General features: G+C 38.5%; 1 protein-coding gene across 6 annotated transcripts in view; it reads left to right on the top strand.

Moving 5' to 3' along the window:
• MAPK10 (mitogen-activated protein kinase 10) overlaps window positions 1–27,238 on the top strand; it is a 145,705-nt gene that overhangs the window by 53,578 nt on the left and 64,889 nt on the right. For 5 of the 6 annotated variants that reach the window (XM_074540826.1, XM_005485328.4, XM_074540827.1 and 2 more), the window contains 2 exons: window positions 12,471–12,542; window positions 22,003–22,172. In XM_074540826.1, the coding sequence (XP_074396927.1) occupies window positions 12,477–12,542; window positions 22,003–22,172 (236 nt within the window). In that variant the 5' untranslated portion in view covers window positions 12,471–12,476. Of the gene's footprint in view, window positions 1–12,470; window positions 12,570–22,002; window positions 22,173–27,238 lie in introns of those variants that run through there. The other variant, XM_005485330.4, reaches the window with a different exon arrangement.

The raw sequence follows: 27,238 nt of genomic DNA, 5'->3' as shown, positions 1-27,238 counted from the left end.
AAAAGCCAGAAGACCCTTTTACTGTTAGCCACACCTAAAACCTAAACAAAACCCTCAGAATTCAAAAAAAAAAAAAAAAACACAAAGGAAAGACGTACAAACAAAATATATTGTGAAAGCAGCATCTGCTTTGATAAACAATTCATTTTGCAAGATTGCAAGATTGTTATTCAATCTGATGGGCTATTAAGATTTAAAAATAAAATTTAAAAAAATGTAATATTATAAAACACCTTCTTGTGAGGTCTGAACCTGGTATAAGATTTTATCTTTTGTTTGTTTTTAATGTTCCAACTAGTATATTGCTAGTTGTAGGTACTTAAATTACACAGAATCTCAGCCTTCTTCTTTGTCATGCCCTAAAGAAGAGCATTGAGGACAAAGAGGATCAGGGCGACACAGAATGATTGATGGAGAGTCTTTGTGCTCATGTAGAGAGGTAGGGGCATGGTTACTTTTATAGCTGCATTTACAAGGGCTTCAACCTGCTTCAGAAACCTCATATTCCTTTTCCTGTATCCCGTCATCATTCACAAATGTCTGCCCAGCCTAAGTTAAAACTCCCTGCCATTCAAAAGAATGTGAAATCTGTTGATATTATTCGTGTATCCGTTTGATTTCACACCAAAACCCATAAATATGTTGTAGGGAAAAAAAGATTATAGAAATACAAGATTTCACAGAGAAATATATCAGTTTATTCAGCTGCTCATTTCTACTCCAATATGTCTGGATTTGAAAAGGAAATGCAAAAAAAGAAAGCAATTGGTTATGCAGGCAAAATTGGATTTTGTTCCATTGTTTCTTGGAAACAAGGATGGGTTTCTCTTAAGTTTTCCTTGACAGAAACACAGTCTTCCTTAACTTTTGTTTTGTTTAGGAATTTGGCCTTTCTTATTTATATTAATTTTCAGTAGGTGGATTAAGGCCAGTCATCCAAGCTACTATTCCTGACTGAGTGAACACATAATTTATTTTCCAGTGCCTTTGTTTTATTTTCTGTCAAAAGTGTGTGGAGGAACTCCTGAAGTCTTTACAAGAGGATCTATTTTTGTAAAACATTTAGATCCTACTTTTGCATGGTGCACCGTACTTGGAGAGGGGAGTGGTCTAAACTGTGTGGTTTTATCGCCAAGTTTGCAATAAACAGTCAATTACCTTGGAAATATTTTCACTATGCACATTATTGCAAGGGGTTTATGTAGCATAGGGTGTGAAAGCTATTCTGTAGTCTACAGGAGGCTGGAAACATGTGAAGAAAATTTCTTGTCTAAATTCAGCTATTTTTCATGGACAGAGAGTCATTTTTGTTCTGAGCAGCTTTGTGGCATTCATTGCATGTTGCAGTAGCTCACACTACCTTTTTGAAATGGAGAAGAGGAATCAATCAGCTGTTTCACAGTGGGATAATGCCTTGCAAGTGATGTCAGGTCAGTTGGATTTAAGTTGATTTATCTCATGTTTAGTGTCTATGGGAGCTGGAAATGATATCGGAAAACACTTAGGCGCAGTCATATCTGATTCTCTGAGCATCTGTTCTTGTTTAAGAGGCAGGCTCAAACTAACTTGTGATACAGGGAATTAGTGCCCTTCAGTGCAGTGTTTGCAGCTTGGCACTGAAAAGCAGGCAGCAGAGCTGGCTGGTTGGGCTTTCTGGACATGTGGCCTTTGCAAGGTTCATGAGAACAAGGAAATGTATGAATATTTTTTTTATATTACAGATATGTTTTATATGTCACAGATATGTTTTATGAAAAAGCCTTTCCTCAGGATTTTTTCTCCTGAGAAGCTGAGAGGCCTCAGGAACAAAATGTAAACAATGGTTATCTGCGGCTGTGGAATGCAGCAGGTGGATCTGTGATTGGCTCATGTGGTTGTTTCTAATTAATGGCCAATCACAGCCCAGCTGTCTGGACTGTCTCAGTCAGTCACAAGCTTTTGTTATCATTCCTTTTCTATTCTTAGCCAGCCTTCTGATTAAATCCTTTCTTCTGTTCTTTTAGTATAGTTTTAATATAATATAGATCATAAAATAATAAATCAGGCCTTCTGAAACATGGAGTCAACATTCTCGTCTCTTCCCTCATCCTAAGACCCCTGCAAACACCATCACATATTTATTTGTTTTATGTATACATATTTTTAATAATATTTCATACCTGTTTAGAGGTCTAGAAGATAGCAACCGAGTTAAGTAAACAAGGTGCTGTAGCTTCTGCTGTAGCTTCTTCAGTTCAGGAGAGTTGACATTTGTAGTTGAAGTATAAAAGCAGGAGGAGGTGACTTCAGCTCCCCTTACATTTGCTGGTCTGTCACTCACTCAAACTGCAATTGCCTTCTTGTGGTGCATAATTCCTTGCCTGCTGCAAGAAAAGAGCTCAGTGTAATTGGGATTTTAGTGGCCAACAGATGTTCCAGGGACAGAAAACGATCCCCTGCTGAGCCCTTGATAAAGGCTGCCACCCCAAAAAAATCCAAAACCAAAAATGGTAAAGCCCTGAAACCTTAATCCCAAACTCCAGAGCTCTGGTATATGACCGAGTTCTACTTTTTTTCATTTGTGTTTACATTTTAGTTTAGGGCAGTGAATGCCAGTGCTCCAGTGGGATTGTGCAAGGGCTTTGTTATGCTTTATGAGCACGGGCCTCCACTGAGACTAATGCAAAGCTGCACTGTCCCCATGGGAGCTCTGGGAAGCATTTATGCCTTGGGCACACACACTAAATGGTTGGGATTTTCCTAGAACAAAAAGGGCATTTGGGTTTATATCTCCCTTAAGAGCTTTCTCTTCTTCAGATGACCATGAGCATTATGAACACATATAAGGGGTGTGATTATTATTGCTACTGATCTGATGGCTTGTGTGCATGAAGCTTTGCCAGATGTGCAGTGTTTGTGCACTCCAAGCTTGTAATCTGACTGGGATTGGTGTCAGGCAGATGGGTTAATGATTTATAGGGAATAGAACTAATCAAGTTGAAAGGCATTAGGGCAAAATGAAGGATATTTATCTTGCTATTTTCTTGTAAGCCTAATGAAAGCTTGGCACATTGGACATCAGAAGGTTTCTAGCTGTGGTGGAGCTCTGGTAATTGAGTCACAGCTGAAAAAGAAGCCAAAATAATAGGAAGAACAAGCTATGGATTGTAGCATTTTAAAAATGACATGAGAAGGTTCTAAAAGGAAGAACCTGAGAATTATTCTTGCACTTACATTTAGGGAATCAAAGTAGGATACGGTTCTTATACTTCTTAAATTCTTTAGTATAAGTTTTCATGTAAACTATGTTTACGCTTCTCATGTCAGCGTACTTTGTGATACTCATCTTGGGTACTCAGTCCAAGTTCTTTCAAAGTAATACATAAGGTTGTTATTTAAGTTTGCCTTTGGTCTTTCTTCCCCCACTGCTTCCTTGCATTGCTCACCACAGAGTGCTGGTGGCAAAGACTGTCTCCAGGATGCTCAGATTATTGTTGCTGGGGCATGCTCACCTTGTTAATGGTAGTGTTTTGTGAGAGAGGAAAGAAGTCCTCAATCTGTCTGGTGTCCTCAGGTAAATTAAGCTTGTGCCTTTACTGTCTGTAGCTCCCTTGCCATACTGGGCCAGCATAGTTGTTGTGTTTGCCTCTTTTCCCAGCTCTGAGGGGAGCTGGGATACAAGAAAAAATAGAGTTTTTAATGTCATGTCACATTTCAGTTACATCCAGTACCTGTGACCATTTTGTTTTCATATGAGGTGTTGGACCTTGTATGTTTGTGCAGATTTTTAAAGCCTTTTATCCTTGTCTCTGAACCTTTTGTTCCTCAGCAGAGTCAAATATTTCAGAAAACTTTTCTCAGCAACCCAAGAATAGGAGAGGCAGAGTCACCTGTTTGTCTGAAATGTCTGTGTTTCAGCTCTGCTTTAATCAGTTCCAGCATTTCTGTCTAACTCTGAGGGCACCCATGCTTTGAAGTGCTGCTGTGGGCCTCTGCCTGGAAAAATCAATTCCAAATTGTTGTTTACCCATGGCAGGGAGACTTTCCCTGCAGTCAGAAAGATGTATGAGCTAGTCTTAGAGGCAATGAGAAGGGAGGAATTATGGAATAGCCTGTTTTGGGTTCCACTTTTCCTTTTCCCAAATGATTTGTCTAGAAAATTGCAGACTTTGCCTCTTTGGCTCTTTTTTTTCCTTACTGAAGAAATTCCTATCCCCTGACTTTATCAAAGTCACTTTGTTCCAATGCTACAGAACAAAGAGAGCCAAAGAAAAGAAATTACTTTCTCGTGGTGATTACCTTTTGTATTTTAACATGCTTTTCCTTGTTTTACTTTTATGTAAGAACCTAAAGGGAATGTGACTTGGTTTTGATCAGTCCTTACCTGTCCAGTCTAAGTTCACAGGACTGTGAATTTTTCCTAATGTGCTAGTTTGCAGTTATCTGTATAATAGGAAACTAACAATAGCCTTCATAATTCTGTATTTATGCATTCAGCACCTACTGTATTTCTGGGTTTGCATATGGAAAAGCAAATGGCACTTGCAGCAACACCCCTTGGCTGCAGCAGATATGCTTTCTTTAGATAATTCATCTCCCATTGTTTTGTGGTACTCTGGAAATTTAACCTTATTCAATGCATTAATAATTATCATTATTATCCCTAATGCTTTGAAGAATTTTCCCCAGCATCATCTATAGACTGGAGCAAGGAAACACCCACTTTTTCTGGGTTTGTATCTGCCTGAATCAAAGGGGTGTTTCTTTATCCATTCTACATTAGTATGACATATTCTAAATAACAGCAGCATAGGTAAATGGCTACAATCCAGCAGTAGACAGATGTTTTTTCCTGTCAGTTATTGATCGTCTGAAACACAGGGTATTTTCTTACTCCATTAAGAATTTTTTTTTCTCATAAATTTAGGGTTTTAATCAAAAGCAGCCAGAAAGTATCAAAATATTTTCTGTGTTTTGTAAAACAATATGTAACTGCCATTTGATATTAACAGCTTGCAGAGATTTTGCAATAAATCCTGCTTGCATCCTGGAGATGAGTTGTTCTAGTAGGGTTTTGTTATGGGAGTAATTAAAATTTGCAAATATTAAAGCTTAGAAGGGGGAAAAGCTTTTCAGAAGCAAATGAATGTGTATTTTAGTTGTTTGAGAAATAAGCTGGTTTTGTAGCTGCAGAATTTACAGTGTAATCTGCTCATGGCTGCAGCCTTGCTCTCCATAACTACGCTTCTTACATTTTTTAGTTTTTAGTTGTGTGGGTACTGGATGCAGCCACACAACTATATGTAAATACAATATGTATTTACAAATATGTAAATATAAACCAAGGCAGGGATTGAGCACCCTAACTTTGCAAATAATGAAGCAACTGTCCTTGTTTTGATTAGAAAGTTTGGATTATGTGTGTCCTAAGGTCCCTTCCCAGGTGAGTGGTTTTTTGCTCTGTTCCTGAATAACCTTGAGGTGTGAATGAGCTGGCTCAGTTCAGTGGCCAATTACACAGCCCTTTTAAAGCTGTGATGATAAATACAGATGTTGCAGCTGAGCAAGTTATTCCACAGTCCTGAACTATTTCATATCTCCATCATGCATACTTTGATACAGGAAAGATGGACATTGGTAGAATGTAATAAAATTTTTATCAAATAAGTAAAAGCATGGCTAAATATTGTTTTAGTTGCAATTTTTTTCCTCTTAAGTGACCAAACCTCTCAATTTTCCCACTAAATTGAATGAAGCTGACAGAAATTGCCGTTTACTGCAGTGCCACATATTTAAGGTAATCAAGTATTTTTCTCTGTGTAGTCCATAAAATATAGGTCATTTTCACCTATCATAAAGTGCTAGGGACATCTAGGTGTTAAAGGCAAATGTAACTGAATTTGAATTAGGTTTGCAGGTTGACTTGGGAGTTTATTAAAAATAGTTTTGATGTGATTCAGTACATACCTTCAGGCAGCTTTGCCAGTGACATTTATCCAAGGAACAGCTTTATATTGATTTTACTTTTTAATAGAGGGAAAAAAAGTTCTGAGAGAGCAGAATTTTTTATTCAGCTGTGCTGAGACAGTTACCTCAATTTTTTATCTTCTTCTTTTTTCCTGAAAAAGAGAAAGCAGAATAAAATCAAGTGCCAAAACAGGAAAAATACATTAAAAAAAAAAATCTTGCTTTCACTATTGTGATAAAGGTTATCTTATAGGCAGTGTTTAACTGTGCTCATCTCTTTCCAAATAGCTTTTCTTCTTTTTTTTTTTTGTTAACAGTAGTAGCCACGGTCTCACACACTTGCCACTCCAGGTTCATCCTATGTAATTCAGAGTTGCTTCCAACATCAAAGTTTAATTTTATGACTCTAGGAAGTGGCTAGGATTTATTCAGGGAGTGAAGAAATCCACCTGCAAATGAAAAGATGGTATGAGAGATTATGACAAGATCATCATAAACTTTGACTAATTAATCTGCTGCAGCATCTTGCAGGAGTAGGCTCTTTTCCTTATAATATCTGTTCATAACAGTAAGTATTTCCTCTGGAAGTGGTAACCTGGGCATTTAGACCAAATATAGTCAGGTGAGGAATTCTCTCTCATAATTACTGGCTGGAGAAAAAACTAAAAACAAGAAGCTGGTAGCAAGACCAGATTTAGAGCTCATTTGTTCCTGTCTTCTGCATGTGAGCTGTGCTCATTAGGAATATCAGCTTATCAGTCCCTTGTCTTTTCAGTTTGTTTGTTCTTTATTTTTTCATTTATATTTCCTTTTCAGTGCTATTCCAAAATTGTTTCTTTCCTTTTCATTTTATTTTCCAGCAGCTGCTTTAGAGCTACTTCCATGATTCTTGTGATTTTTAACATGCCATCACTTCTCTTCCCAGTGGAAGATGATCTGTTTCTGCTGGGATATAACCTGAATAATTACATTATTCACATCACTGCTTTCCCTGGTTATTCAAAGAATAATTAAAATGGGAGAGTAGACACAACAGAAAGGCACTCTTTTGCAGTGGGAACACTCTCCTTGACTATTATTAATCCACTTGCAAATGTTAGTTCATATTTATCCTCTGAGGTGTCTTTAAGCTTCTTGTTAAGCAGTGGGTCTCCTGTTGCAGTGTTTTACATTAGATCTGAAAGAAAAAAGTTATATAAAAAAAGCTGATAAGCCTAAAGATTTGATCTGTGAAGACCAATTTGATAGGATATTTGAACATCTAATTCCCTATTATAACTGGCAGCAATTATAGGAAAAATGTGGATGAATTACTGGACTTCTTTCTTGATCCAGCATTTTAAAGATGTCAGAGCCCATGTTTGAAATTCTGTAGGAGTTTGGGGATCAGACACTGTCCTTCTCTGCTGACTCACTTTGTCATGCTGGGTGAATTTGTTCAGGTCTTCATTATTTCCTACACTCTTGTTTACACAGAATAGCAGAATAGCCAAGTTTCAGTAAAGGAAAAATATAGTTACAGGAGTTAGAACATTACTGAAAGCTTCAGAGAACTTGTACTGTGGTGAGAGGATGTATTTTCAGAGAGAGGAATTCCAGTACTGGAAATGCATGAAATTGTTCCAGCACATTTTCAAAACAGGAAGCATTAATAATTCATGGAAGTTAATCTTTGAACATTAGTGTTTTTAAAGAAGGTTTTTAAGTGACAACTGAATTGATCAATTGTCCCCTCTCATTGAATTAGGACAGGATGGGTTTTTAAAATAACTTTAAGTGATGGTGCTATTTCATTAATTTTTTTTCATGCTCTGAATCTTTATGAATGAAACTAAATGAGGTAATAATAAATACTTTAATTCTCCTTTTGTAGAACAAGTAGAGAACTGCAAATTGGTGAAGATAGGGAGCACATTCACTGTGCCCATGGTGCACATGCCATGTATTTGGGGGGTAATATAATATAAACAGAATATCAAATGAACAGAAATGCTGGATTGGATTACTTGATATGAATATATATTGCTTCCCCATATTACTGAGATTATCACAATTGATGAGACTTGGCCTAGGTATTGGTGGATGTCCTGTGATTCCTTTACAACCTTCCAGTTTGCAGCCACAATATGCCAGGTTTAAATCTAGTGAAGCTTTACATACAAGTAATTCTTTCTACTTCATCTCCAGGTATCAATCTCCATTTGATTCCTGTTTAAATTTGGACTTGCATTTCTAATAGTTTTTTTTGATTCCACGTGGGACTACTTTTAAATTAGGAATTTAGGCTTTTGTTTCCTTTTTCTTTTGTTGTAGGCATGTAAATACCTCTCAAAGTACGGGAGCAAATGGGAGGTGATGAGAGCAGCAGCAGGGCTCGTTTGGGTTATTCATTTCAAGTGCATTTAAACACTGGTTTACATACAGCTTAAAGAGCTGCTGCAGTTTTTCCTGATGGAGAGCCTTGTTTGAGCCCTGGATCAGTGTGTCTGACACAGGTGGTTGTGCTGTGGGGTGAGAGGAGCAGCCCTGCCTGCCTGGGCTGGGATGAAGGAAGCAGCAGGGCAGCTGGCTCCTTTATCTCTCTGAATAAAAAGTTGCGTGGGACTTTACTGAGGCTCAACATTGCCCTCCTGAACTTTCACAAAAGGGTTTAAATATACTGTGTCAGGCTGAGGCACTGTCCATTGGGCAGTGACGGATGGTTTACTATCCCTGCATCCGCTGTTGATTAGGGGATGCAGGGATGATAAACCATCATGAAGGTATTTTCTCAAAAGAAAGTGACTGTGATGCCTTTTCCAGATAAAGGAGCTCAGCATGGTGGGTGCAAGTGCTTAGGCTCTTCTTGGGCCAGCAGAGCAATAGCCCAGAGCCCTCAAACTGGAGGTTTGCATCTCTTAGGCTTAAGGCAAACACACCCTGTCCATGATCCAGGAGCCACTTATGTGAAGGATAAGGCAGCTTGGGTAGAAAAGAACACTCCTAGGCCAAAATATTTAATCTGACTGGGCCAAATTGCCCAGACATTCCCTGAGTACCAATATCCTACAGCACTGAGGGTGAGGAAAGAATTCAAAGATGAGCAGAAAGGTTTACTGTGGAAGGCTCTATTTGAGAACTGCAGCTGCTGTTGGTTTTCTGGTCTGTTTTAGCTGCTCTCATGGTTTTTTCTCTTTTCTCAGTATTTATACTAATAGTATTGATTTAATCCTTTCAGTCTTCAAAGAGCTGTTTGAAAAATAATTAGATAATCCTCCTGACCCCTGGAGAGACAGATAACCATTATTAAAAGTAAAGAAAGCCCTAAAAAGTCCTTGTACAGAAAAGGAAGATTTCATCGGAGCACTGCAGGTAAAGAGAAGTTCATGCCTGAAATTTGGGCATGTCTTTAGTCCACATCCTGTTTTAAAGAACAGCTTTCCATAAGGAAGGAAGAGTGGAGTGAAGAAGAGGATGGCAAAGCAGCAGGCTAGGTAGAGGCAAACCTCAGTGGATCCATCCAGCAGTTCCCTTGGAGCTGTGCCACTGTACAGCTCAGAGGATTTTCAGGATTTTCTTTATCTTGCCTTCATGGCTGGTTTCCTCTTCCTGATTTTAGTGCCTCCTAGTTTTGTTTTGCCTGAAAGTATGTCATATGTTTGCTGCTGAGTCTTGTATGTTTTTGTGGCTCCTGGCATACAGTTGCCTTGATCATAATGAAGATTTGGGATCCATTCGTGGCTTTGCTGTTTCACAGACTGGTTTTCTCCCTGTAGTGCTGCAGAAGTCTCTGGCTTCCCAGCTTATTTTATTCTATCAGCAGTGTTTTGTTCTCCCAGTTCTCCGCCCCTTGGGTGAGAACTCATTTTTGAAAAGGTAAAGTGTCAGAAATGGGGTAAAGAAATATTGAATTCTTATGCTCTCACATAAAGCTCCAGTCAGTGGTGAGTGATGCTGTTTGTCTCAGTAGCTTCTTGTTTGATAACTGCTTTATGTTGTAACACAATTATCTCAGCATCAGGCCAGTTCTTTATTCTGACACTTCTTAAACATCTCCAGCGATGTGGTGTCAGCTCGCACCAGAGGAGACGTGATCAAGGAGATCTGTGCAGCTGAGTGCAAATCTGTTTTCTGCCTGAAGGAATTAGAAGTTACATACACATGGAATCACTTACAGAGCACTGAAGGGAACCTTGTATGAATTCAATAAACATGAACTCAAGTCTGTTTTGTCCTGGGTGCACCTTTCTGTGCCATGGAAAGGCGGCATTCATTCCCGTTGTACAGCTGGAAGAGCTCAGCTCTGTAGTGATTCATTTGGCGTATCTCCTGTACAGAGGAATGTGAGTATTGATCTAGGCCATTAAAACATAGCATACTTCTATTATTTTATAAGCATTAACTGCCCACAAGGACAACATCATAAATTGTGAAATGTATTCCAATTCCTAAAACTCACCAGTCTATTGTTCTGCAGAGGGTGACTATTAACAGTCACAGTAATTCCTGTGGACAGCTGAGGGTATGACTAGTAATGCATGCATAATACAAAGTATATCTTCTCAGAGACCCTTACAGCAAATTCAGGGAGAAACCAAATTCCCCCAATTTTCTTCCATTCCTTTCTTCACTTTCCACCATTAAGCTCTGTCTTGAACATGGTGTGTCATAGCTATTGACATTTCAGTCATTGATTATTATAGCAATGTAATGCATACAGCCAGGGAGTGTATCTGCAGCATGACAGTGTAATTACCTGCTGGCTTTCCAGATATCATTGGCAATATGACTAATGTTAAAATCTTCTTTCCTTCTTCTTTTTGAAAAAAATCTTCCTTTCTTCTTTTTTGTTTTGATATAAACTATTATAAAGCCTCTGTGGAATATGAGACTCTGGTAATGACTCAGTGGGCAGTGAGACAGCAATCTCAGACACTGTAACGTGATGCAGAAAAGGTCATAAACTTGCTTTCATAACAGGATTATTCATATATTCATTCATTAAAAATTAAACACATGTGGGAGCACATGGTGCATAGAAGTTGGCAAGTGTTGGTGAATACTTTCTTGTCTTTACTCCTGATCAGTTGGTGTGAGTTAACTCCAAATTAAGTCTTGTCTTATTTAGTGCCATTTACACCTGAAGTTAGTTAGTTGTTCCTACTGGAGACAAGTGCCATGAGTTTCAGAATCATAGCTTTGTCTTTGTGGAGTGATGGTTGGATGGTTGTTTTGTTTTCATTTTTAAGTCTTTACAAGGAGCTTATATTTAACAGAAAAACATTAAGTTCTATATAATGTATCTAATCTTAGCTAAAAGTTGCTAGTTTTTTTCATTGTACTGTTAACAGGTTTTTGTTGTTGTTTTGTGTGTTTGGCTGTGTTTTTTTGTTTTTTTGGAGTCATGCAGAAGAATCTATGTGCTCCAAAGGCTTGTGACGTAGCTGCCTATCCCAGCCCGACAGCATTGCTATGGGTGTTGGCCATTGATGTGCCATGCTGGAATGCAGCTGGGACAGGACTGGCTAGGCAGAGCTGGATGTGCTGCTGTGGAACTAAATTAAAACAAAAACAGCTGCAATGGGGTGCACAGGGAGGCTGTCCAGTGCAGCCTATGGCTCCCTGGGCCAGTATCAGCTGACTGGGAAATCCAGAAATAGCTGAGCATGGAGTGGCAGACTGTGACTCAGGGGTGATATTTCTGAGGTTAATAGCCTTCAGCAGATTTCTTCTCATGTGAATTTGCCTAATCATATTAGTGCTTGTGCTGACTTCTGGCTTCCACAGCAACATGAGATTCACTGTGATGAAACAGTGTATGAAGAACTATTTCCTATTGTTGATTCTAACTCTGATAACATAACTTGGTGCCTTTTTTATTTTAATTTGAAAAAAAAAGAAATGGAAGGGTGTTTTCATTTTTTAGTATACCACTCATTTTATGTATCTCCAGCATATTTCTGCTCAGACAGTTCTTTTCTAGGTGAAAAAAAAAAAAACAAAAAAACCCGTTCTTTGTGCTTTGGACCCTTCTTACTGCCCTCTGCTGTAGCTTTTCTAGTGGTAGAATGTTAAGACCAGAACGAGAATTACATGGGGCGCTTACAAAGTGGATGAATTTACACAGTGATGTGGCTAGTCTTTGCACTTCTATGACTTTGCTAATACTTGTCAACTTAGGACTTTTTCTTCCTTCCCATAATAATGTCTCCTACACCCACATTGTTTAGAACATTATTGACCTGATTTTGTTGATTTTGTTTCTGGTGTAGGAATATGCAAGTGATATGATAAACTTTGAATTAATGGCACCAGTTACTGTAAGGTTTTCCAGATGTAACCAAGTCATATTTGGGGCCATAACCTTGACAGGCATAGAACAGAATTTAAAGCTTTTTTACAGTTCAGTGTTACAACATTTCTGGTTTTGACAAGCTGGGTAACAAATCAGGTTGGTTTTATAATCCAAATGAAGCTAGAGCTGCATTATACTTGCACATCAGCAGCCAGATAAGAATTCTAAGTCTACTTTTCTTTAATTACAGGTATTTATGAGCCGCCATTTCTTGTATTATTTTGGTGAACCTACTCTGGATGTGAAGATTGCCTTTTGTCAGGTGTGTGTTCCTTACAGGTAAAACAAGGTACAGTATATACTTGTACTTCATTTTTGCAATACATGCTATAAAAAGAGAAAGATAGAAATGAGTTTCAGCAGCTTCCTGCAAGTAACTGTTTATAAAAATGAGAATAAATACCAAAAAAATAGAGTAATGAATCCCAAAGAATTACTTTTCTCTTTGCCCTCAAGTTTATTTTGTAATTTGGTCTTAATGATTTTTCATTTTGTTTTGACAAACTATCAGTTAATATTCTGAGGTTTTTATAGTGGAAAATAAAGGCACAATATTCAAACAGAAAAACTGCAAATTAAAACAATTTTGGCTTAGTCACTGTTCTTCTGAGACAGAGCCTTTTACACTGTAGCCTGTGGCTAATTTTCTGTTTACCTATACTGGAAGCAAAGGAAGAGTAATTAAAATTATGATCTTTGTCTTGTCTCCCATTGAACACCATGTGCTATTGAGGCCCTGGAGCCATGAGGCTGCACTAAAGGCAATTCTGTACTTCTACATCACTCTTGAAATGGTTTGGTCACAATGTATGGGAGCCCACAAAGCTGAAATGAAATCTTTGATGCAAAGAAAAAGCTTTTGATTTATCCAGTTTTTGATTTTCTTGGTTAATTTAGTTAACATATTTAGTCACAAATCTGTGTGCATAATTTTCCCTTGTGAATGAAAGATTACTTTTTTGCTCACTTCTGAACGTTTTGTGCTTGAATCCTGTCTCTTCGTAGTTATAAGGTTTTTTTGTGAGATGGGACATCAGTAATCTAACTAACTGGAGAGATATTAGGGACATTCTTCACTTTTTGAAGTGGAAAACAATGCTGCATTCTTAGAATGAATTCTTAGATGAATTTATGATAAACACTATTTTTTTCTTTTATATTACATGTGGAGTCCAAGTGAAAGCACAGTTGTAAAAAAGGAAAGGGCTATTACTTGTGTAAAAGCATTTAAGATGAGACAGAGGTGTTAGAAAGTTTGCTTTATGTTTTATAACTCAGGGACACTTAATATTAATTCTGCTGAGAAGGTTCAATCTGGATTTAGGAATGATCAGCTCTGGGATGGGTCTTGGCAATTCAGTTTGATAATCTGCTTAACTGTCTTTTCTATTTTATTTTATTTATGTGCATGTGTTTAACTGGCTTAATTCTTCCACTGGCAGCTTTGTCAAACATAGTATTTTTGTAATGCTTTGACATAGTTTGCTTCCAAAAAATATTTGCAGAAATTGCAATTTTTTTTCTCAGATTGTATGAGAAAAGTGTTACTGATAAAAAAAAAATACTTTCGCTGTGCAGAATAGAGGTTTTTTGAATAGCGCTTCTCTTCTTTTTACTTAGAGCATTTTGGATGCATTTTTATCACTGAGTGAGATTAATTCCTGTTTGAGGCTGCAGCAGGTACCCAGAATGGTACCATCCACTAAATACATACAAAGAGATACCGTCCTGGCATTGTAGGGAACACAATTCCATCCTTCAAGCCCTTGCCACACAGACACCTTTTCAAGGTCTTCAGACCTTCAGATCAATTCTCTTGAGGATAAAAACTGGTTTAAGCTTCATGTTAATTTATTCTCTCCATAAAGATAGGCCCTGATCCGAACAACAGCTGTAACTATGTGCAAGAACGCTCTCTAAATTAAGTGTCTGCTTGCATTAAGACCTGTCTTGGGTGCTGTTCATTTGTATTGTTTAGAGTGGATGGGGGTTATATCTCTGTCCTTGGTCCAAGCATCCAGATCTTTATTTAGAGACTAGGAATAGTGTCCAGGTGGTAGTACTGTTTATTCCATTCTTATTCCTGCTTCAATTTGAAATTTATGCCCCACTGTAGACTTTCTCCAAAGTGTTTGTGCTGAAGTGCCTCCCTTAAAGCTCCAATATTGATGGGAACCCTGATTATTTTTAGTACTGGGGGTGTATTTTTCTTGTAATATGTATTTATAGCCTAAAAGACATAGCTTTATGTGCTCTGAAGGCAAGTGACATATTCATAATTACAGGCTCTTATCTTTGACATAGAGTTTATGTCCCTGAGCATACCAGTCTTGTACAATGAAATGCTAATTGAGCAGGAATAGAATTTTAAGGATTTTCAGCTTAAGAACAAAAGAACGGCCCTTCCTGAGAAACACTCAGCAGCATAAGTAGGGTAAATATGTACCTCCCCACCCCTTCACCCTGTCTGCAGTGTGAAAACACCCAGGTCTGGAATTACTGGACAATTTATCTTCGGAAACAACCACCTTTTTTAAGGCTGAAGAAGAGAACATCTGCTTTTCTATCATAATGGAAAAGTAGGACTAGAAGGTCTATAGAATTTCACTATTCTGTAAGGCTGGTACCACCAACAGGCTCAGATCTGTAGGACCCTACACATTTTTATGATAGCACAAGGTAACACAGAGTACTGTGTCATGAGTAGAACCGGGCATTAAATTTTAATACTACTATATGAACAATTTATCTAATAATTCCAAAAGAATACTGACTTCTTTGTCTATATTTTTCTCCATTTAGTCTTCCAGTATCTTTTTCTTAAAATCAATATCAAGACATGTATAGTCTGTCAGAATTTACCTGTTCCCTAAGCTGTACGTATATGGGATGCCTTTATTTAGAATACAATTCTAAATGTAGCGTGTCCTGTGATTATGCCTTCTATCCAAGGAGATGAGTTAGCATTCAAAAGTTACCAACAACTGATGTATTAGATTTCTATGAATAAAATGATACTTCATAGGGTCAAGAGCTGTCTATTTCTAGCTAAGGGTGTGATTACTTAGCTCCATACATTATTTGTTTGTAAAAGGAAGAATTCTTTCATTAACTATTGTCTCCACATCCAATACTGTAATTATATAGTTCTATTGAGAAATCTACTTTCTCTCCTGTCTTTGGCTTTATTTGCATTTGGATCACTGATTTAGTTTGTCTCCCTAAAGAAACCTCAGTCTCAAGGAACCTTTTCTTTCAGTGTTTCTTGATCAGTCCTTTCAACCTCCTTTGGTGTGACGGCCAGGGCTGGATGTCACCTGTGTGTCAGCACTGAGCTCTTCAGGCATCAGGGGGACGAGGAGTCATTTGAAGTAGTGTTTTCTTGTGCAGATACTCTCATTTGTGGGAATCTGGCCTGGCATGAGGGCCACACCTCTGGGACACAGTGACTTCTGAGCAATACGTGATACCACAGTTAGAAATGAGCTATGAAAATTTGGTGTCTGTAGGAAGGAAGGAATTAAAAGTACCAAGAGCTCAGTGAACATGTGGCGGACAAGAGAAAAATAAGAAATAGTGCTTTGCCTCATGTTTTGAGTAGATACAATTGAAAAGGAAAAGGCAGACTTGCTGCTTTGTGTACAATCAGAACTAGGTAAGAGCTAGGTAAGCTGATAAGTTTTCGGTATCTCAGTTAGAAGAGGTTAAACAAGGACAGAGTGTTTAAACAAATAAATAAAAAATAACAGCTATTAAAAACCCCCAACCTAACAAAAAAAAAACCAAAAACCAACCAAGAAAAACCCAAAAATCCCCAAACAAACCCAACCAGCACTTAGAAATGTTGTACTACATTTGATAAAATGCTTTGATATGGTGTGTTGAAATGGAGTGAATAAAGCAAATGTAAGAATATCAATCACTGATCAGTCAAGGCTGAGTTGTTTGCAGGGGGCTGTTGTCTGCTTGAAAGGCTAAGTGCAGAAAGACCCCTGTCTGGGGGGCAAGGCAGCTGGAGAGAGATTAAAAGAAGGCCAGAAATTAGCTTTAAAATCCCTCTCAAAACACACTAAAATCAGGAAGTCTGGGTGACTAATACAAGCCTCACAGGAAGAGAATGAGGTGGAAGAATGAAGAACTGTGGTATGATGTGGCTGGTAAAACCGCAATCTGTAATATTACATCCAGCCACACACACACAAGATGAAACCATGTGTAGGAGGTTGGATCGTTGTTTATGGACTTTTGAGTTCAGGGAGAGCCAGGAGAAGTGAGAAGTCTGGCTTTATGGAGAGAAAAAATAGCTAAAATTTCTGCCATAAATGTGTCATATATAGAAAACACAATTTAAAACAATACAGTAGATCCTTCTATGCAAAGATACTCTGTATTTCCCAAGTGACAGCTTTTGTGGCCATTCAAATTTACACAGCAAAACCTGTGACCATGAAATTCGAAGTAGAGGGCTCAGCAAATTCATGTTCATGGCAGAATTCTGGCACTCGAGACTTCTGTGAGAATTAGAGCTGTGCAAGTGGGAGCACAGCCATTAAATTCACATTGCTGCTGTCTGGGCCGATGCACCCAGGTGAGCAGGCCAGAAGCCTGAGGGTTTTACCAGACTCATGAATGTTGGTCTGCACAACCTCAGCATTTGACTTTCAAGGTTAAATTGTAGCTTTAGGATATCCTTTTGTGTCCTGAGGGATCCAAAGGCATCCAGCTCTGGAATGTGCTATGGTCCACACCAGATTCTTTGTCTGAGGCTGGGTGCGGGTGTGGGGGCTGCTGGGGGGCCACCATGGTGTCTGGCTCAGAGCATCCTCTCTGCTTCATCCTGCCCGTCTCTGGGCTCTGTGCCAGCCGGGAGTCAGCCTCTCAGCCTTCTATCTGCTTCTTTCACCCACCTGCACTTACACACACCTGCAGGGCTTCTATGGATTTCAGTAGCCTTGCATCATGGCACCCTCAAATGGGTGCTCCTGCCAGGATTTCTGTGGGCAGACAGGGAAGGATACAAGCACTGAGGTAAAGTTTCCCCTCTGCTGATGCTGCCAGCAGAATCTGTGACAGTGCTCACTGTCTTGGAGATCCAGGGGAGAGCAATTTGCCTTAAATTGCTGCTAGCATGGCTTGTATTTATAAAAGCTGAAATGTATGAGACGCTGAGCTCCAAGATATTACCATATTTTAGGTTTGTTAATAATAGAGGGAATGGTGTTCAGAAACAAAAGTCTGTCTGTAAAATATGATAAATATAGTTATTTTGTAGGATAGAAATGGACAAATAAAATGGGATATCAGGAAGCAATTCACCTTACAATATAGAAAATAACATAATTTTGTTTCTGTTGGGCTTTTTAACTCTCTCGCTCTCTGTACTTTGAAAGAAAGAAAAGGAATAGAGTTTGTAGCTCTGTGTAAGTTACTGAGTAAGTTATTTGAGTTCCACTAAATTTTTAAATACTTGTCCTTTGAAAGAAAAATACATCCTCTCTAAGCAATTAGTAATGGTGGGAGTATCTTTTTCCTTCATCTCAGATGCTTGAGTCTTGACAGTTTATTTTCTTTTCTCTTTCTCACTTGTCAGGTTACTAAGCAAACATCATTGCAAATATGGCTACATGCTTATGTGAGCTAACAAGGATAGTTAGGTTTTCAGGGCTTAGAAACTTTCACTTCTCTTACTCTTAAATTTCCCAGTATGGAGGAAAGAGAATGGCACTGGGGAATGTGTGTGTGTGTGCACTAGAAGTTCTCAATTAGGTACTGAAAGGACAAAGTAATGGTTCATGCCTTTTTGTACATATAAAATGAAGGCTAAGTTCATCTCTGTGCTGAAGTAATGTAATTTCATTGTCCAAATGTTTATGGAAACTGAGAACAAATGGCGTTTCCATGCATGCTTTGTCTCTGAGGAATAATCTTTCATCTTACACAGAGGTCTGAGAAGCTTAGATGAGTTTTCTTCAAAGTTTCACAGCTTCAATGTTTACTGTTGTTCTGGGGCCTCAGTATTGTAGCTTGCCCAAGTTCATTTGAAGTTCACCTGAAAATATATTAACTCACTGTGATTCACTTTACTCTATGAGACTTATACATTTTTACTGTGGTATCCCGATTGCAATGTATATCTATAAACTTCCTTCCCCCATCTAGTTCTTAATGAAGTGCTAATTCCTGGTTTCTTATGATGTTAGCCTCAATCACATTTGAAAGGAGTTTATGGTTAGGTGCATCTACAGAAGGGTGTGTACTGGAAATTCCTAGCCCTGGGTTCCTTTCTGATGCCACATAATCAAATCTTTAACTTAAGCTATTTGTACAGGACTTGTAAGCACTGTGCAGTAAAACCTGAATGTGAAATAGCTTAGTGATGTACAGAGGGGCATCTGGGGGAATATCAGTATCTGTACCAACACCAAGGCTTATGGAAGGGCTTTAAATGAGCACTGAGGATGTTACAGGGGAACAAAATGTAGTGTGTAGGCTTCTTTAAGATGAGCTATGCGAATTTGAAGACGGGGAGAAGAACTTTTTCATCAGGATTGGAAACTAAAACTAACATTGACATGCTCTGTAAAGAGTATGAATTTCCTTGCTAAAGGGAAAAGATTTTTTTATCTTAATTTTGGAGTGAAACAAAACTGCCATTTCCTTGTCCTCAATAGCAAGTGGCTGTGGAATCAACCAGAGAAGGTTCTTGATTATGTGTCAGCTTGGCTTGGGGATCTGATCAAATGTGATTAATTCAATAATGGTGTTAATTCATTGACTTAGGGATTTGGTTTAAGTCAGCTTCATGACAAGGATAGTTATATCACTCATCTCCTGTTGTTATGAAAGTAAGCAGTGCAGAGGGCATCAGTAATCTTACAGTGCTTTTGTTTTGCTTGTTTAGGCTTTGGTAAAAATTGGAAAATATAGAGTAGAGGTTTGTTTCGGTGTTTTTTTTTTTTTTTTTTTTTTTTGGTAGTTTTATAGCAGTGTGGGTTTAGAGCAAGGAGGCAGCTTAGATCTTGGCCTGTCCACAAAGCTGAAATTTTTGTCACTCAGAGGAGGCATTCTGCTTGAAGTAAACTTCAAACTAAATCAGCCTGCCTTGAATTTTTCCAAGTAATGCTTGGTGTTTGTTTTCTATCAAAGACTTTATGGGGCACAAATTTTTAAGTAGGGAAAAAGATACTAATCTAAAAAGAAAAAAATTATTCAATGAAAAATAAAACAGTCTTTATCTTTCCCTCTGTCACACAATTAGGAGCAGATTCAGGACATCATCGGGACATTCACGTTTTCTTATCAGTTGTGGTCTTGTGGGTCCACAACTTTAATTGCTGTTGACTGAAGCAATTGGATATGGTAATTACCCCTGTAACTGAGGTGCTACAGAATAGTTCTTCTCAGCCGTTTTAATTGATTTTCAAGACATTTCTGGATTTAAAAGAACCAGCTGCTGAAACTGCAGCAGTTCAGAAACCCTGCTGTACGCAGCTTGAGTTTCCTGAGGCTAGTAGTTCACACAGTCAGGCTAACTTAAAAGCAAGTAATTTTTATTCTAGACACAGAGTGATAAAATATGTGCTCCCATGCAGCTCCATGCCACACAAGGAGCTGTCAGGTAGGTTGGGAGTGAGGACACAAACAAGTTGTGGCAGGCCTGGCTCATCCAAGCCTTAACACAGTCATCCAATTTGTTTTAAAAATTCACTCTGTACTTCCAGAGGAGCTGGATATGAGTCAGGCTCACTCAGGAATGCAATTTTTATGCTGACACTTTATATATAAACATTGGTTTCAGAGTAATGGGTGTTAATGCTGAATATGTCCTGCATTGTTCTGATAATGACATCAGGAAAAACATGCTCTAAATGTGCTTGTCTAGCCAGAGGGAGTTGTGAAATTCCTGTCAATCAGGAGCATGTTATTAAAAACCCAAAAAACCCCCTCCCAGTTTCAGGTCTGGTATGAATACCTGAGCTGAATAGCCAAATTTATGCATCTCTCTTCACAGAATGGAAGACATTTTAAGATTAAGGCTACACAGTGTGAATCAGATGCAGCCTATTTTGTCTTCCAGTGAGAAAAATTCAAACCTCTTTTGGAATTATTTCACTCTCTGGAAGCTTCAATTTAGCACTGTGTCAGTGACCATAAATCTCTCACTTTTTGTGTTAGGGCAAGGCCTCCCCTGCTCTCCACCTTACAATATTTGAAGAACAAGTTAAAGTTTCCACTTGGTCTTCTAAGATGGGATTTTGTGTTTGAATGAAGAGCTGCATTTATTAAAATGTTTCAAAGTCTCTAAATGGGGTGTTTAGGATGATGCTGTCCAATACCAAAGGGCCTTCCAGTCAGATAATGGACAAAAAAAAAAAAATTTTTCCAAGGCAAACCTTAAAATCCAAGTTCTTTGCAAGGTCAGTAATCTGTTTTTAATGGCCAGATTTTTGGAACACTGGAAAGATGTCCTTTTTAATTGAATGAGTAATGTAATCAAAGTCAACTTTCCTTTTTTCCCAGGTTCATCACATTTCAACTTAGTAGTCCATAAACACATAATGCATTTGATCATTCAGATTTTTTTGGGGGAAAGAAATTTATAATAGAGCAAATAAGAAAATTTATAAGCTGTGTTTGGGAGCACTGAAAAAAAAAAATGCATAGACAGAGGCATAGCTGGGTTTTGGGTTTGCTTTATGGAAGGCATCTGGGCATGTCTTGGCTTCCATAACTGAAATGGCAACTCTTTTAGGGCAGTTCTGTTGTAATATGTTGAGCTTTTGCATCCTGTGCTCAGAATCATGTACTATAGAATCCTTAATTACAAGCACTTAATTCTGATTTTTATCTCAAATTACTATAAATTTGCTCTGTAGTCCATGGGGAACTGAGCTCAGCAGTAGTCATAAAGGGGTTATAATGTAACTTGCTGCATGGTAGTTTTACAAATTTGAGGGAGTGTTTTTTAAGTCTTGTAAAAATTATTGGTTTTTAATTTTACAGTTTAGGGGAGGAGCACTGCTGTGCAGTGCTAGCTACAGTGCTTGGTTTCGTGTCATGAAAATTGGTGTTTGCTGCATTTGTTAGGTCACGAGAGCAGTCCTCCCTCCTATCCTTAGGAAACCAGAACTCTTGAAGACCTCTGGAGCTTCTGGATGAATCTCCATGATACTGAGCCATTTTGGGTCACAGCTTGTCTCATTTACCGCTCTGTTTCTTTTGAAATCCCTGTTGGAAGGTTCTCAAGGCCTTTATCATGTGCTCAGGGAAAGTTTTAGCACTCATAGGAATACATTTGCTTGCTCTGCCTGGTCCATAATGAAGGGCCTGATTCCTGTGTCTCTTGTCCCATTTCCACACTGATGAAAGTCATCTTATTTTAAATTAATTGTAAAACAAATGAGGGCAGAATCAGCATGAGCACATAACCAGTAGTCATGAGGCAGGAGTGATGGCAGGCAGAGACCAGTAGTTGGCAGTGGCTGTGTCACCAACATCAGTGGAGAATTCTTTAACTGGTTTTCTTTAATCAGTGCCTTTTTATGGTGGCTGCCTGCATGAAAGAAGATTTGATACAGTCTTTATGAAAATGAGACGAAAATGACAATAATTTATATTGAAAAATTAGGCTGACAGTGCTTTATCAGTATTCTAATGCTTTACCAGCCTTGGTTTCTCTGTTTTTACCAACCTCTCTCCCCTTCCCTTCTTCTGTACGACAGGGATTTGGGAAACAAGTGGATGTGTCATATATTGCCAAACATTACAACATGAGCAAAAGCAAAGTTGACAACCAGTTCTACAGCGTGGAAGTAGGTGACTCGACCTTCACAGTCCTCAAACGCTACCAGAACTTGAAACCTATTGGCTCTGGGGCTCAGGGAATAGTTTGGTGAGTATCAGCACTTTCTCTTATGATGCTTGGAAACAGAATTGGCATTTTGCATCTCCTCACAGTTTGCCAGCCACAGCTGTTGTCTAAAATTGCAAAAATAGCAGTCAGGCAACAGACATCCCGAGGCAGAAGGAGCCCAGTGGTTTGCTAATAAATTCCCCGGCTGGTGAGAGTGATAGCACTGGGTTTGTTTCTCCACACAGCAAAATGCAACTAGCAAGAAAGCAGGAGAGAGATCTTACCATAATTGACAACTGAGGCTCTATTTCCAGAGGCAGTGCAAATAATATCCCAAGAAAAGCCCGTAATTTTAGTCTTTGTACAGTGAAAATCACTGAGAGCAATTCAGAAACTTGTCACATCCCATAGCACTCTCAGATGTTCAGGGTGGAAGCCTTTGAAATAGAGGCAACTGCTAATGTTTCCTTTATTTCTTAAAAGTGATGTTGCAGTGATGTGAATAATGTGAACAAAAGATGAATTCAGTAGCTCTCCTAAACAATGCAATTTGAATTTATCATGTTCAAAAGTTGTGGAATCCTGGATGGCTTTTGCCTCTGCATTTTTAGACATGGCTTTTAAATATCTGTGGCTTGTATTTAAATGTCTCTGTGCAAGCATTTGTTGCCTGTTTAATTATGAGACATTTGGGTAGCTATAACAATATTTTATCTATATCTTGATCAAAGGTGAAGTCTTAATTTCATCTGTCACATCTGTCACTGGTTTTTTTTCCTGAATTTGATATAATATGTGTTACTTCACAGGTGTAGGCAGTGGTAAAGCAAGAGGTTCCTTTAATCCAGTGGCAAATGTTTTTGCATGGATTGTTGGCATTGGCACCATAATTGCCAGTGTAACAGCACTGACAGCACACCCTTATGTCTCAGTCCATCACTTCCAGTGTTTAGCATACTTTGAGACCATGCAAGTCCAAAGATTGACCTAAATGACCATGCACCATATTCCTTATCTTAAACACGAAACAACTCAAGGTTGCTTTTAAATCAGCTTTGGAAAAGAGGCCTATTTTGGGTTCAGTACTACTGAAATTAATTTTGCACTGTTTTTTCAATTTCATATAAAGCAAAGATGGTTTTTCTTCCTCCTTTCTATCCTCTATTTGTTTCAGAGGAAAATCAACTTTTGTTGAACCACTCTGCAACTGAATTGCTGTAATGATCAATTGTGAGCAGCAAAAAATAGAGAAATTAGCTAAATAAAATCAAAGGCATCCTGTGAATGTTACTTTCATACTAAGAGTTGACAGCAAAATTTAAGAATTTCTTAGGAAAGAAAATCAAATCCGAAAACAAGCAAGTTCAAGTGAAAGTTAACACAAATTCTCTGAAATGGTGAGTAGCATGGAGAGGCCATAAGAGGCCTTTTTGGTGACAGAGATATAGAAGTATTACACAATAGATGGGGATGATAATGAGCATTTTTTTCTTAGTTTGTGTTACATGCTACACTGCCTGTTGTAAGGCAGAATTTACCAGAAATACAATAAACCATCCATCAGCAAATTGTGAAGAATCAATTGTGAAGTGATTAATTAATGAGAAAACAATTAGGAGATAAATATTTGTAGTTTAGCTAAGAGAAAACAACACATTATAAGAAACATCCTCAGTTGTGTAAGTTTCTCATTACCTCATATTTATAAGCTTACACAGTAAACTTTATTAAAATAAGTTTCTACTGTAGAAGCTTACTCTATTTAGATGGAAATAGAGTTACATCTAGAAAAAGCTGATTAAGGTAAAAAAATACCTTAAACCTGCCTATTTATGCAGCACAGTGTGCTCTGGTGGAGGTGATCTGCCCTGCTTGTCTTGTTCCTTTGCAAAGAATAGCCACAAGGAGTGCCTCTATGAAAATAGCAGGGAAAACCTAGCTCATAGCTTATTTCAGATCCAGTGGCTCTGTTTATACTCAATGGCTTGTTCAAGAAGTGTCACAGATCTGGGATGCAATTCTGTCCCTTCCTGCCAGAATTAGGAGAAGTGTAGAAGCCAAATAGGTGATTTCTGATTGTTGCCTCTGCCAAAGGCAGGCACAGAGGGGTTTAGGCTCAGTCTTGTCAGGGCATGGACACTTTCTGGATTTTCCTTCAGGATAACTATAGGAAAGGACATACCTCTCATTGAGTGGGATAGCTGGCTGCCCAGCTACTGGAGACAGCTGTGGTGCATAGTGACACTTGGATTTATGGAGTGATGGAGCAGGGCTGCTGAATGCTAAGTCCTCTTAGGGGGGAGAGGCTGATTTTTGCAGGCTCTGGAAGGTGTTGCAGGGTTCCTAGGCAAAGCCATAGAACACTGAAACCTTCCCACACAGTTCTATGAAAAGGTTTCAAGATAAGCAGGAAAATGTCAGTGGAAAACAATTTATGTCAAGGAAAAGAAGCAGACACAGGAAGCAGGAAATGTGGTTATGAAAAAGTAGGGACTTGATTTCACTGGGTAGTGCTGAAAATTACATCAAAGAAAAAAATTATTTTCTTCATATGGAAGCATTAAAGATATTAAATCTTCATGAGATGATAATTTAGTGAATTATGTGGAAAAGACAAAACCATGTGGTGTGATTGTTATAATTGTGCCCATGTGTAATAATTATAAATCCAGTGAGGAAATGGTATTTATACAGACATAGTATATGTAGGATCTTTGGAAATTAATCTTTGGTCTCTTTTAATGGGTTTTGTGTTAACTATGTTCACAAAATAATTTTAGCAGCCGAAAGAAGGAAAGAAAACAAGATGCTTGGAATATCTTGAGCAGGGAAGCTGCTCTTCACCCTGCAAACACTACTCTTTATGAAAGTGTAGGCTGTTTCCCCACTGTACATCACACTGACATCTGTGAGAATGCCTATAAAGGGTGTGTTTGCATATCATTATCATGTTGTAATTACAGGCATGATGACAATGGGGAATGGCTGAAACACAGCTTGGTGTTTATTAGAGCAAACTGTAGTTGTACAAACTGCACAGGCCTGTGACCACACTAGTTCATCCTTGAGTTTGTCATAGAAACAGAAAACAGTTTTCTGAGTTTAATGAGATATGTGCCATTAAACTGCTGAGAGAAGAAGCAGCTGATACCCTTCTGCAATGTTAGAAGGGAGTTGACCCCTACCTCATTTTGCAAGGGGCTGAGAAAGAGAGGCAGGTCACTTTCATCTTGGGTTTGTGCATGGTGGGTGATGGTGAATGGAGAGGAATTCTCATGTTCCATAAAATCAACAGAAATATGCTGATGTTGGAGTGGGTGTTTCTTTATGGTTTAGATGAGTGCTTTTTGCCCGGAAGCAAGGTAATTGATCTGTAGGTTTTCTGCTGTGGTTTGCAAGCCATCATTTTTATGTTGCCTGTGATATTTTTGATACTGCCTGTGATGTCTAGAAAAATGGTGTTGTACAGAAATATTTCAAAAGCAATTTGAAGGGCCTCTGACAGCTTTTGAATTTACGATTGAAGCAAGGGTGAAGTCCAGGTTTCTGAGGCAGATAGGGAAGACATCACTTACAGGCTTGAGGACACAAGTAATTAAAATCTTAGCAGTACCTTATAGAAGACATTTGGCCTGGTTTATCATCACATGGTGGCTATGCCTGTGTGTATTATCAGGAGAAAGTTAGTTACAGCTTTGAAAACTAAGTTGTCTGAGTGAACATCAAATAAATGAGTCTGATGATGCCTTTCAGCTGAAATCTATAATCTTGGTCTTTTCTTAAAAGTGAGCACAAGCTTTCATGCTGCATGATGTTGAGATGTGGTCTAATGATGTGTCAGCTGGACTGGAGGGGTTGGCTGGGACGGGCTTTATTCTGTCTTGTTGGTGCAGGAAGTTTCTGTGTGAGTAATGTTGGAGTGGAGGATATGGGAGCAGGAATTATGCTTTTATGAGAGCTTTTCAGTGAGTGCATTATAAATTTAGAAAGACAACTCACCTGCAGATATAGAGGAGACTGTAAATATATTCCTGAAGTAGTAAATTGGGAAATGTACGGCAGATATCTTTCTTTGAATTAGAGGGTTTGGTAATACTTTTGAGCCTGAACCTAAAGGAGATAACAATCTTTTAGTGTTCCCTGTAATAGGTAGAGCCAGCAAGACAATAAAAAGCTTCCTGTGTTGCCTATTACCATAGGTTCTCCTTTGCTGATTTAATTGTAATTTGGTGGTTGAATCTTGTGGAGTACAGAGTTCTTTCAGAGCAGCCTGTGGTGATGGTGGTGCTTGTTGTAGCTTATAAATCTGCTGATTCTTTCCCTAAAGTAATCACAGCACCATAGAATCATTTAGGTTGGAAAATACCCTGAAGATCACTGAGTCCAGCAGTTCTCCCAGCACTGTCCATCACTAAACCATGTCCCCAGGTGCCACATCTGCACATCTTTTTCAATACCTGCAGGGGTGATGACTCAGCCACTTCCCAGAGTGGTTAAAGGCTGGAGGGGAAATGTGACAAGTATTGTCCACTATAAGGTGCAGAAACACTTGAGCTCTTTTGTACAATGATTATCCTTCAGTTCTGGTTTTGTGTAGCACCATTGACTTCTGGGCTGGCTATAAGGATCTCAAGGGATACTGCAATGGGAATAATGGTAAAAGCCATAGAAAAGAGCAGTTGATGCTTCTGACCATAAACAATTCCAAGCTCACACTTTTGCTGTAATGCAGTGGGAAAAACACAAAGAATAATGGTAGTATCAGTGTCTTACAACTAATACACAATTTTATTTGTACTGTTTAGCTGGACACTGGTGTATTCAAGTTTTGAGACTTGAATAGTTTTCTCTATCATGGCCTTGCTATCCCAGCAATACTGTTTTGATTTCTTTGTGTCACTGAATTGAAATACTGTATTTCCTGATAGAGATCAACATTTGTTCATGTATAAACTGGTATAGCTCCATTGAAGTTCAGAGCTGTTCTCTGTGGGATCAATCACTAATTTTCCTCAGAAGAGGAGAACAAAGAATACATGTCATTCAGAGGCAAAAGGGGGTGAACAATGTATTTGGATATGCCTAGAATTTCAGTGGCCCTGAAG

Source organism: Zonotrichia albicollis, chromosome 5 (assembly GCF_047830755.1).
Source record: "Zonotrichia albicollis isolate bZonAlb1 chromosome 5, bZonAlb1.hap1, whole genome shotgun sequence".
Lineage (NCBI taxonomy): Eukaryota > Metazoa > Chordata > Aves > Passeriformes > Passerellidae > Zonotrichia > Zonotrichia albicollis.
The sequence above is the reverse complement of the archived record's forward strand: the minus strand, read 5'-3'. Positions and strand labels throughout refer to the sequence as shown.